Source organism: Garra rufa, chromosome 22 (assembly GCF_049309525.1).
Source record: "Garra rufa chromosome 22, GarRuf1.0, whole genome shotgun sequence".
In the NCBI taxonomy this organism is placed as follows: Eukaryota; Metazoa; Chordata; class Actinopteri; order Cypriniformes; family Cyprinidae; genus Garra; species Garra rufa.
The window spans coordinates 11,145,317-11,158,599 of NC_133382.1; the positions used below are offsets into that span (position 1 = coordinate 11,145,317).

Below are 13,283 nucleotides of genomic sequence, written 5' to 3' on the forward strand. Positions count from 1 at the left end.
TCCCACATCCATCTACACTCTAGACACCATAATGACAAAGCAAAAACAGAATTGTCAGAACTTAGTACATTTATTAAAAATAAAAAAACTGAAATAAGTACATTGCATAAGTATTCAAACCCTTAACAGTATTTAGCTGAAGCAACTTGGGCCACTCAAGGACATTCAACGAGTTGTCTATAAGCCACTCTTGTTGTGTGCTCTGGGTCATTGTCCTGTTGGAAGGTGACCATTCTGCCTAGACTGAGGTTCTGAATGCTCTGGACTGGGTTTTCATTAAAGGGGTTATCAGATGCCCATTTTCCATAAGTTGATATGATTCTTTAGGGTCTTAATGAGAAGTCTATATCATACTTTGGTTACAATTTCTCAATGGTAGTGTAAAAATACACCCTTTTTACCTTGTCAAAATCAGCTTTTTAGAGCGAGCTATTCTGTTGCATGTTCCTTTAAATGCTAATGAGCTCTGCTCGCCTCACTCAATTGCTCAGAGACATTCTTGTCTTCCCCGCACCTGAGTCGACACAATGGCGATCGGAGTCTAACTGTTTCAGCTCGGTGAGGGCGGTCTAAGATAAGGCGCTCATGTCAATCAACTATTGTGGGAGCGGCCTTTGTCCACCGACAAGAATCTGCGAATGACCTGATTTTAAAAAGTAGATATTACTTTTAAAGATTAAAAAATACCACTGGGTGTATTTTTATCATTGTAGGGGGTTGTGTACACAAACTGCCAACACACATTAATGTTCAAACAGCATGTAAAAGTGAGTTTTGCATCCGATGACCCCTTTAAACTTCATTTATAGCTTTGTACTTTCTGCATATATAGTATATTTTGCATATATCTTTGGAATTCATTTTCATACAGGAATAAAATAAACGGGATTTACAATTTTACATTTAGAATGGCATGATGGCCTTAATGATTGCAGCAAGTCAATATAACAAAAAAGAAACCAAAATCATAAAAATAAATCCTGTGATTTATGGATCTGGCATTTTGTAATCTGGCTCATGAGACCCCTCACGGACCCGTCCGAAGCAGCTCAGTAACAGATCCACAGCAGCGTTTACTGTTGATTTAATTTCATCCTCTGTTTTGCCAAGCTTTGGGTTCACTTCCACCATGTCTACAGCAGAGAGAAGTCCTGGAGAGACGTGAAGAGCATGTTATACTGTGTATTAATTTATTAACTGGGTTGTTAGGAAATTTTAAAGGGATAGGTCACCCAAAAAGGAAAATTTGATGTTTATCTGCTTACCCCCAGGGCATCCAAGATGTAGGTGACTTTGTGTCTTCAGTAGAACACAAACGAATATTTTTTAACTCAAACCGGTGCAGTCTGTCAGCCATATAATGGCAGTGGATGAGCATCAAACTTTTATTGTAAAAAAAAAAACATGCACAGACAAATCCAAATTACACCCTGCCGCTTGTGACGATACATTGATGTCCTAAGACACGAAACGATCAGTTTTAGTGAGGAACTGAATAGTTTTTATATCATTTTTTACCTTTGATACACAGCCACGTCCAACTGTCCTGAGCACGAGCTCATCATCCGGCTCGTTACATGTGTACGCACTCTGGCGTATCATACGCAAACGCCGGAAGCGATCTGTCGCATGTATAGGACACTCTACGGTGGCCGAGAGAGGCCAACGCGCTGCAAACAAGAAAACACATGCAAACAGAAAAAACAACAACAAATTAAGAAAACATCTTCATCAGTTTGACAACACAGGCGCTGCAAATCCTCGCAACGCAAACACAAATACGGAAACGCGCTGCAAATTCTCACAACACAACCAAACTCAGAAACGCGCTGCGAACACACGAAGGCGCTGCGAACACACGAACGCGCTGCATATAGCACGGTCCACAACGGAAATGTTTCAGGGGGACCTCAAAAAGTGACGAACCCATCTGGGACCTGATTATTTTTTCAGTGGCTGTTGGTCAGAGCAGAGGTGTTATCGGTAAACTATCGCCTTTTAGTGATAGTATAGTATCACTTAAAGGTGATAGTGATATAAATAATCAGGTAATATAGTGATATAAATAATCAGGTCCCAGATGAGTTCGTCACTTTTTGAGGTCCCCCTGAAACATTTCCGTTGTGGACCGTGCTATATGCAGCGCGTTTGTTAGTTTGCAGCGCCCTCGTGTGTTCGCAGCGCGTTTCTGAGTTTGGTTGTGTTGTGAGAATTTGCAGCGCGTTTCCGTATTTGTGTTTGCGTTGCGAGGATTTGCAGCGCCTGTGTTGTCAAACTGATGAAGATGTTTTCTTAATTTGTTGTCGTTTTTTTCTGTTTGCATGTGTTTTCTTGTTTGCAGCGCGTTGGCCTCTCTCGGCCACCGTAACACTCATTGTTTACACAGTGCATAGAGATTGTGGGTATAGCGGCTATTCAAAATGGTAATTACTTGCGCTTATCCTGATTGTTCAAACCGATTTAAAGCTAAAAGATTAAGTTTGCTTGCCCAATCTGGGACTGTTGACTTTTCACCGATTTCCCCTTACGGCGTTTGCGTATACTACGCCAGAGCGCGTAACGTTACACAGGTAACGTGCCGGGTGATGAGCTCGTTCTCAGGACAGTTGGACATGGCTGTGTATCAAAGGTAAAAAATGATATAAATACTGTTCAGTTTCTCGCAAAAAATGATCGTTTCGTGTCTTAGGACATCAATGTATCGTCACGAGCCGCAGGGTGTAATTTGTATTTGTCTGTGCATGTTTTTTTTTACTTTTAAAGGTTTGGCTGACAGACTGCACCGGTTTGAGTTAAAATCTTTGTTTGTGTTCTGCTGAAGAAACAAAGTCACCTACATCTTGGATGCCCTGGGGGTAAGCAGATAAACATCAAATTTTCATTTTTGGGTGAACTATCCTTTTAAAACTGACACAAGAGGGAGCTCAATCATTTGTTAATCAGCCAAGTGGGTTCAGATTTTGGGTTAATCGTTTCTGAAAAGCTGGTTTGTTAGCCTGGAAGTTTTATAAATCTCTCACCAATTAGAGATGTACACATCCTCATGTTCTCACCTGTCTGACAGATGTGTTCAGTGATGTAAATCCCCTCTCTGTAGGTCAGTCCTCCAGCTACAGGTGTGCCTGTTGCAGGTGACACTGATGGATCCAGTGCATCGATGTCAAAACTGAGGTGGATGGGTTTTTTCACCCTGATTCAGAAAGTGTAGGAATGTTTATGCTTATTGAGACTTTTTCAATATTATGTAACGATAATATTGGTCATGCACTTACTTTGAAAACATGTGATCGCATGTCTGCTCCATGACTTTTGCTATTCCAAGTCGATCAATTTCTGTCATGGAGAAGGCTTTGATTCCAAGGTGCTTCATGATGTAACTGTGATGTAAAGTGTGATTTTAAGTCAGTATTCACTTTTCCATTCCCTACATTTAAAATACTGTATTGGCTTGATTGTGTGTACATTTTGAGTTGATAAATCATGAAATAGTGATATAATGCATGTATTATTCTGTAGAATCTACAAACTTACTGTTCTTCTGGGTCTAGATCTCTGAGCCCAATGAAGACAATATCCTTAGCAGACACACAAGGCTTTACCCATGAGAAATTTGGAATTATGGGAATCTAAGAAAGATTTTAAAAATCAAAATATTATGTTTCAAATCATGAAATGTCAACTCAAGTAAAGATAAAGGACTGAAACCTATATACACTACCAGTCAAAAGTTTTTGAACAATATGTTTTTTTTAAAAGAAGTATCTTCTGCTCACCAAACTTGAATTTATTTGAAGTACAGCAGAAGCAGTAAAATTGTAAAATATTTTTACTTTTTAAAACAACTGTTTTCTATCTGAATATATTTTAAAATGTAATTTATTCCTTTTTAGCATCCTTACTCCAGTCACATGGTCCTTCAGAAATCATTCTAATATTCTGATTTGCTGCTCAAAAATATCTTCGCAATTGTTGAAAACAGCTGAGTAGAAGTTTTTCAGGTTTCTTTGATGAACAGAAAGCTCAAAAGAACATTTATCTAAAAATATAGTGCCTTGTGAAATTATTCATACCCCTTCATTTTTTCACATTTTGTTATGTTGCTGCCTTATGTTAAACTACTTTAAATTACTTTTTTCCCCACATCAATCTACACTCCCTACTCCATAATGGCAAAGCAAAAAATAGGTTTTTAACATTTGTGCAAATTTATTAAAAATAAAAAACTGAAAAGATCCTGTTGCATAAGTATTCATACATTTCTGGGACACTCGAAATTTAGCTCAGGAGCATTCATATTGCTTCTAGATGTTACTACACTTCGAGTGGAGTTAAACTGTGGCAAATTCATTTGAATGAGTATGATTTAGAAAGGCACACACCTCCCAGAAAAGGTCTAACAGCTGAAAATGCATATCAGAGCAAAAATCAAGTCCTGAGGTCAAGATAACTGCCTGTAGAGCTCAGTGACAGACTTGTGTTAAGGCAATGATCTAGGAAAGAGTTCAGAAAAAAATCTGCTGCATTGAAGGTTCACAGAAGCATGTAGCCTCTATTATCCATAATGGAAGACGACTGGAACCACTAGGACTCTAGTAAATTTCTGCCAGCACTGACATCTGACAGAGCTTGAGAGGTGAAAAGATGAGGCAAAGAATGGCAGATATTTGCCTAATGCAGATGTGCAAAGCTTGTCACATCATACCCAAAAAGACTTGAAGCTGTAAAGGTGCTTCAACTATGTACTGAGTTAAGGGTATGAATACTTATGCAATGTACTTATTTCAGTGTTTTATTTTTAATAAATTTGTCAAATTTGCATATCTGGCAATTTTGCTTTGTCATTATTATGGTGTATGGAGTGTAAATTGATGTGGGGAAAAAACTAATTTAAAGCAGTTTAACATAATGCTTCAATAAAACAAAATGTGAAAAAAATAAATGAATACTTTTGCAAGGCAATGTAAAAAATCTTTTGTAACATTACAAATTTATTTATCATCACTTTTGATCAATTTGAAGCACCCTTGCTATATAAAATTATTCATTTCTATCATTTCTAATAAAAAAAGATACTGACTCCAAGTTTAGTAAGATATAGTGTACAATGTTACAAAGGCTTTTTATTTCACATAAATGCTGACCTTTGGATCTTCACATTCATTAAAGAATACTGCAAAAATGTTCTCAATTCTTTTAAATATTGATGATAATAATAATAAATGTTTCTTAAACAGCAAATGATCATATTAGAATGATTTCTGAAGGATTATGCGACACCAAAGACTGTAGTAATGATGCTGAAAATGTATGTTTGATCACAGGAAAAAAATACATTTTAAAAACAGCTATTTTAAATAGTAAAAATATTTTAGATTTTTATTTTAGATACAAAAAAAGACATTAAAATCTTACTGTTCAGAAACTTTGTATATAAAAGAGAGTTTTGTGAAATTTTCTATGAATATTTCAGTAAGTTAGTTGTTAATGTTTATTAGTTATGAGCGCGCTAAAGGCACAAATACTGTCATCTGTGTCAGCTACAGTCTCAGACAGTAGCATAATGATTGTATAACACATTACACAAACTTTAACACAAGGTGTTGAACCATCGGTCACCTTTGATTGGAGTTCATGGATGAGGTACGACAGCGGTTGGCCGTGAATGTTTCCCGTTGGTGTGGTTAAAGGTGTGTTGATGTCTGCATGTGCATCCACCCATAAAACACTCAACTCATTTCTTGAGGCAGCATGACCAGAGATCGAACCAATTGCCAAGCTATAAAAAACAGCATTTGTACAAGCTCAATAATGATTTCCTACTTAAACTGAACAGAACTGGAAGCACACAATGACCTGTGATCTCCTCCCAGCATCACAGAAGTGTTGCCGTCGCTCTTGATCTTCTGCACAGCTCCTGCGAGCAGCTCATTGGCACGGCCGACTGCTCTCGGAGCCTTCAGCATGCCAATTGGCTCATCATTGGGAATGTCCTCAAAAGTCAGATTCCCATAATCCTTCACTACACAACCTGGAGAGGGACAGAAGGCTTTCTGTTATCATTTACACATAACCACTATCATTTTGTAGTTTTAACATGGAAAACAAAAGGAAAGGTTTACTGGACATTCTTTTTTATACAATTGAAAATGAATAGGGAGAGAACTTGCACTCAGAAAATAAAATATCTAAGTCTAAGATGTTAATGTTTGAATGGCATATAAAATTTGAATCCATTTGGATTACACATAATGTCATGCGCATTTTCCACTCATATGTACAGCTGAAGCCAAAAGTTTACATACACCTTGCAGACTCTGCAAAATGTTAATTATTTTACCGAAATAAGAGAGATCATACAAAATGCATGTTATTTTTTATTTAGTACTGACCTGAATAAGATATTTCACATAAATTATATTTTAGAAGATTAGTCCACAAAGGAAAATTAGGTTGCGTTTTTTTTTTTTGTGTCCCGTGTTTGTCCTGGACAGTTAAACTGCCTGCCGTTCTTCAGAAAAGTCTTTGGTTTTTCAGCATTTTTGTGTATTTGAACCCTTTCCAACTATGACTGTATGATTTTGAGATCCATCTTTTGACACTGAGGACAACTGAGGGACTCATATGTAACTATTACAGAAGGTTCAAATGCTCGCTGATGCTTCAGAAGGAAACGCAATGAATTAAAAGCCAGGGGTGAAAACTTTTTGAATTTGAAGATCAGGGTAAATTTAACTTATTTTGTCTTCTGGGAAACAAGCATCTTCTTTAGCTTCTAAAGATCAATTCTAATTGAAAAAATATATATAATATTTAGGCAAAATAATAAAAATGTACACATCTTCATTCTGTTCAAAAGTTTACACCCTGGCTCTTAATTCATCTTTTTTTATTCTGAAGCATCAGTGAGTGATTGAACCTTCTGTGATAGTTGCATATGAGTCCCTCATACATCCTCAGTGTGAAAAGATGGATCGCAAAATCAGACAGTTACTGTTGGAAAGGGTTTAAATTCAAAAATTCAGTAAAACCAAAGAATTTGTGGAACCTCAAGGACTTTTTTGAAGAACAACAGGGTAGTTTAACTGTTCAGGAAAAACAAGACACAAACACACAACAAATAAACACAACCGTGGATCATTCAGGTAACAACACAGTATTAAGAATCAAGTGTATGTAAACTTTTGAACAGGGTCATTTTTATAAATTCAACTATTATTTTCTCTACACTACATGTAAATGTATTTTATGTGAAAGATCTTATTCAGGCCAGTACTAAATAAAAAATAACATGCATTTTATATGATCCCTCTTATTTTTGGTAAAACAATTACCAATTACTTTAACTGTAGTACTACAGTATCTAAAACCCTGGAAGGCTGAACATTCACTTAGGGAGTTTCAAATTATTCAATTATTAAATGAATGCTGCTGAACGCATCCTTCAAATATGTAAAACTCCTGGAATGAATATTTAAATAAATCACTCATTTCAGACAGTCTGTCACTGATTTAACTTTTTAGACCTGCAGAGTTTGTTCTATCTTCATATGAAGACTTAAAGCAACATCATTAAACATTACTGGGTTTGTTTGAGTTTAGATGTGCAAATACATGCTTCACTCTTATTCAGTAACAGAACTCTATCCAAAATATTGGGATAGACACAGACAGGAGAGTGGTGCAATGTCAATGTTACTGCTCCTATGAGGTCACATCTTAGGTAAATAAATATAAACCACACATGGCAGCACTGATCTAATGACCTTGCATGGCATCAGTCTGTTTGTTTAAAGTTTTTGGTTAAAACATTTGTGCAACACCAGATATTTGGACATCAAATATAGGACATGACGTTAAACACTCTAAAGCTCTTTTTACAAAAATGCCAATGATAAACAATGACTGCATGTTGCCTTAAAATACCTTAAAATATACATTAGCAGTTGCAGGTATTGCTTAATGGCTAGTTGACAAATAACACATTACCATTTTTACGTCAAGTTATAAGTTAAAGTTTAAATTAATTAATATACAGTACAGCCTATAGTTTTAGATGCTATAACTAGACATGATTTTAAAAAAATCCATTTTAATCACATTTAACTTTTTAAAACAAACATTACACTCACTTTTTTTTATATAAGCTGCAAATACAGTTGAAGTCAAAAGTTTACATACACCATGACCAAAATATGTGGGATCATACAAAATGCATGTTATGTGAATTATATATTTTACAAAAGTTTACATATAGTCCACAAGAGAAAATAATACTTGAATTTATCAAATTGACCCAGTTCATAAGTTTACATACACTTGATTCTTAATACTGTGTTGTTACCGGAATAATCCACAGCTGTTTTTTTTTTTTTTTTTTTTTTTTTTTTTAAATAAGTTAAATTTACCCTGATCTTCAAAACCAAAAAGCTCTTAATGCATTGTGTTTTCTTCTGGAGCATCAGTGAGCATTTGAACCTTCTGTAATAGTTGCATATGAGTCCCTCAGTTGTCCTCAGTGTGAAAAGATGGATCTCAAAATCATAGTTATTGTTGGAAAGGGTTTAAATACACAAAAATGCTGCATAACCAAAGAATTTGTGAGACCTGGCAAAATCAAGCATATGTAAAATTTTAAATTGGGTAATTTTTTATAAATTAATTAATTTTAATTGTATTAATTTGATCATTTTTATAAATTACACATTTTTTCTCCTGTGGACTTACATGTAAACATCTTTTATTTGAAACATCTTATTCAGGTCAGTACTAAATAAACAGCAACAAACATTTTATATGATCCCTCTTATTTTGGTAAAATAATCAACATTTAGCAGATTCTGCAAGGTGTACATAAACTTTTGACCTCAACTGTATAAAATTAGGTAACACTTTATTAATGTCCTTACACATGCTTACTATAGTAATAGCAAGAAATCATGCATAACTACAGTACATGCAACCCTAAACCAAATCCTAATTCTAAGTACATGTTATTAATTAGCTTTATTTAGTACCTCAATGTATAATTACTACTATTGGCAACTAGAAATGAAAAAGCTGTTGCTTAAAAGCATTATGTAATCAAACGTTGATAAATGCAGTGTAAACATCAGGGGGTATACGGTACCTTGCCCTTTAAGTTTTTGCACCAATCCAGCAGCTCGAATGTGGTCTGGTCCTCTCTGCACACCATCCCTCCGCTGCAGTAACAGACAATAACATGAGCACTGGACCACTACCATACTGCATCATGCATGGATTTATATTCATACATTTATTTGATAAATACGTGATTAGCATTATATTATTTGAAATCAGAAGATGACATTTTGGGCTATATATCTCACCTGTCCTTTAGAGAACGGTGCACCTATAATTCCCACACTGTGATGATGATGGAAGTCCCTTCTGAATATGTGAAAAGCGGCTCGTAATCCGCTGAAGCTCTGCATCACTGTCATAATTTACCCAGCAGCAGTCTGGAATAAACGGCTCTAAACTCAAAGCAGATTACAGGACGTGTGACGACACGCAGGCAGGGGACAGTCATTGGGCTGCTCGCGCTCTTCTGTCTTAACCTGGGGTTTCTTTTCTGTTTTATTCAAGAAAAAGTAAATGGGAAGAACTAAATTAAGATGACGCCTTTGTCTAATTTGAATGCGAAGTGTTTGATTAACAACAACAAAAAAGCGCATATGAAAATATAAACAAGGCTCAAGAAATGATATGATATTATATTATTATTTTCTTATTCGTGTTACTATAGGAGTTTAAAGAAGTAATCTTGGCTCAGTACAATAATTCATTTAAATTTTATATACATTTATTTTTTGTTTTGGAATTGTTGTCTGTTTCTTTTCGTTTCGATTATTAGATTTATTTTATTTTATTTTAGTAGCCTACATCAAGTTGAAGAAAATGAGCAGAAAGGAAAATAATTTAAGGTTATTTTTAATTTATTTCAGTTAACACTTATTTTATTTTAAGAAATAAAAAAAGATTTATGGTTTTGACTTTTGTTAACTGTTATTATAACCAGGGTGCGTTTTGTGAGCTTTTGAAAACTTCTGACCAAACTCCTGTAAGGCTATAGTCTAACCTAATGTTAGTGTATGTTAACAACGCACATTATACCCATCTTTTTAGGCAAATACCAGAGTCATTCTACCAAACGGGTGCCATTTGGGTCCGCAACGTTTGATGAGATGACAAAAAATGTCCTAAAGTGTGTTTTCAAAGCTTAAAGTTATTAATTCAAGTGTAGGCTACTTGTTAACATGATATATGACAAAACACTATTCTTAAAAAATAACATACTATTTTGTAATCATTTTTCATTAGTACATAGCCAATTTCACACGTCTGTGTTGACCAACATGATATTTTCATCTAAAATATCACCAAATAAGTTATAGATTTTTTTCAAACTTTTATTTTTTTCAGCATTTTATGTGTCCCTGTTTACACAAGATATATTTATTCAAATGAAACATTTTTTTTGTAAATATTTGTGTGTGTTCCGCAGTTTAACTTACCACCCCGTCACGCTAACTTGTTTTATCTATAATTAATGTACTGTTGCTTTAAATGACATCACAAAGAGGTAGTGACATAATTTGAGCCTTACAGCAACCAAGAACAAAAGCAGAGAAATACTGACATTTTTTTACATTGTTTATTTGATGTTTTTTTCATGTTAGACAGGGTCCGTCAAGCTTAACCCTACCACCCCGTCACGCAAAGTAGATAGGGAAAACTGTTTTTTATTAATTCTTTTACATTATTAATGTAAATAAAGTCAAATTTCAGATGAAATGCATGCATGCTAGGTGAGAAACTTTACCACATGGGAGATCTGCAGCCATTTTGGGATGAAATTTACCACGGGGTGGTAATGGATGTGATGGTATGGTTCTGCTTCCTGTTTGAATGAGAAGATGTGTGAAACTATTCTAATATAGGATTCTAATATAGGTATAGGGTGACCATACAGGTTTTTTATTAGTGTGCAGCGACGCTTCAAGTCAAATGAACACATGCCCTTGTGAAATGTATGCACAAAATTTAAAACCAGCCGTTCATATAGAGAAACACTTTGTCCATACCCCGTCACATCGCTTACCATCCCGTCACAGGGTCATTTTGTAAAAAGTGTATATAAATAAAATGAAATGTTACTTGATTTAATGTTTTATATGATATTCTTATTGTGTGGACTAATTAAATAAATGCCACTTTATTTGTATTTTTTGAGTGAATTTGTTTTTTTCACTACAAACAGTGAGGCCATTGAAATTTCAAATTCATTTTTCAAGATTAAAAATCTAACAATTAAAATTTTTATTAAATTACAGCCTCTCTATTGATGGTTTGCAAAAAAGAGACAATTCATTATTAGGAAAACATAAAATTTAAAAAATATATTTCATGTTTTACTACTCTAATGGCATACATATCGTCCATAATGGGGTGGTACAAAAAAGGTGCCCTTGCCTGAAGAAAAAGGATAATATTAAAAAGGAGTTTGTGCCTGAGGTGGGAAAATATGTTTTTTGGAGGTTTAACTTGTCTTTCAAGTTGTAGTCTTTTTTATAGCATGTTTGTTCTAAATGAATTTATTGACAATTGCAAAGTGGAAATGGCACCCGTTTCGTAGAATGACTCACCAGATCAGCGTCATGTCGTGAAATGTTTTTAATACGAACGAAACTTTTTCTGACGTGATCACAATTTCATAAAACATTGTAAGTTAGGCCTATTAATTGTAAGGATTTCATTCCAAACAACGAATAAATTATATAGAAAAAGCGAGTAAAGAACACATCAACTGGGCTTTTAAAACCCAATCGAATCGAATAATTTGATTCAGAACGGGACTAGGAGCGGGTTCGAGGGATGTTTTTCATCAAATAATTAGGCAGAGGCAGGGATGCATAGACCAGTGATGGGAAATTCCCCTCCATTACCCCAGCAAATCGCACGCAGGTTATAACCCCTATGTGCTATAGTTAATGTTTAACAGTTTTTACATGTTTTTTTTTTTCATATATGTTTGGGTAGATGACTGTTTTACAAATTCTTATGATTATTTGCCTTTTTAAATGAGATGTGTTCATGTTATTTGTTCCCTGCTGAAAAAAAAACAGCATATGCTGGTTAGGTATGTTTTGGTGCTGGGATGCTGGTTTTAGCTGGTTTATGCTGGTCCTTTGCAGGATTTGCTGGTTTTTGCTGGTCCTTTGCTTGCTTATGTTGCTCCTTGACCAGCAACATGACCAGCATAAACCAGCAAGGGACCAGCATTAATCAGCTATGGATCAGCATAAACCAACAAAGGACCAGCAAAAACCAGCAAAGGACCAGCATAAACCAGCAAAAACCAGCAAGGGACCAGCATTGACCAGCTATGGACTAGCATAAACCAGCAAAGGACCAGCAAAAACCAGCAAAGGACCAGCATAAACCAGCTAAAACCAGCCTCCCAGCACCAAAACATACCTAACCAGCATATGCTGTTTTTTTCAGCAGTCTTACTCTTTCTCAATATATGGTTACATATATTACAAGTACACTACAGTGTCAAGTCACCTTTATAGCACTTTATATATACTGTATTACAGACTTTTCAAAGCAGTTTTTACAAGGATAAAAAGGAAAATATTTATCATCAATTATGAAAGGAGTTTAATTCAGCTGTAAAGCAGCCCTTAGTGAAAATAGCATATTTTCTTGGCGCAGATGCTATTTACACTAAGTGCAAATAACAATGGGTTCTTTTTACAAAAGTGAAAATAGCTAGATTCTATTTACACTATGTTGAAATAGCAGTATTTTCTGATATTTATACCTATTGCAAATAGACGCAATTATCTGCACATTTCACATATCTGCAAAATGGTACCTCCCTATACTCTAACCAATACTTTCTTTTCAACTTTTCAATTACGTCCTTCATTTTTATTGGCAAATAAATGCCTTTCTGATATGAGTTTTGAAAAGGGAGAAAAAAAGTTTGTCAGAAGGGGGATTCGAACCCACATTGGTCGTGTAGAAAAGAGTAATGCACACAATTTATTCTCTGCACCACTGCAGCCAGCGATGGAAGTCACACATCACAAATTGGTGGGTGAAGCTAAATTCTGAAATACTCAATCTGTTCTTGTGTAAGTGAGATGAGCAAATATAGTCATATTAAGTCTAGAACAACAGTAACATGTTGACCCAAGCACAGGCCTCTGCATTTATTTTTGATTTCTTTCAAAACGGGAACAGATGAGCTGTCA

The 13,283-nt window shown here is 35.1% G+C and overlaps 1 protein-coding gene across 1 annotated transcript; it reads right to left on the reverse strand.

The window, feature by feature from the left end:
* Positions 1 to 51: 51 nt before the first annotated feature.
* On the reverse strand, positions 52 to 9,512 carry arg1 (arginase 1). Its single transcript, XM_073827695.1, has 8 exons — positions 9,348 to 9,512; positions 9,128 to 9,200; positions 5,854 to 6,028; positions 5,617 to 5,776; positions 3,532 to 3,626; positions 3,273 to 3,377; positions 3,054 to 3,190; positions 52 to 1,151 (listed from the first exon to the last, which is right to left on the reverse strand). The coding sequence occupies exons 1-8, from the start codon at positions 9,459 to 9,461 to the stop codon at positions 988 to 990; spliced, it is 1,023 nt and encodes a 340-aa protein (XP_073683796.1). The 5' UTR covers positions 9,462 to 9,512; the 3' UTR covers positions 52 to 987.
* Positions 9,513 to 13,283: the final 3,771 nt, after the last annotated feature.

Coding starts and splice junctions, on each gene's coding strand:
- arg1 (XM_073827695.1), bottom strand. CDS start 9,461: ATGACAGTGATGCAGAGCTTCAGCGGATTACGAGCCGCTTTTCACATA. Junction 6,029..9,127: donor GCAAAAACTTAAAGGGCAAG/GTACCGTATACC, acceptor GTCCCTCTCCAG/GTTGTGTAGTGAAGGATTAT. Junction 3,378..3,531: donor GATCTAGACCCAGAAGAACA/GTAAGTTTGTAG, acceptor TTTACATCACAG/TTACATCATGAAGCACCTTG.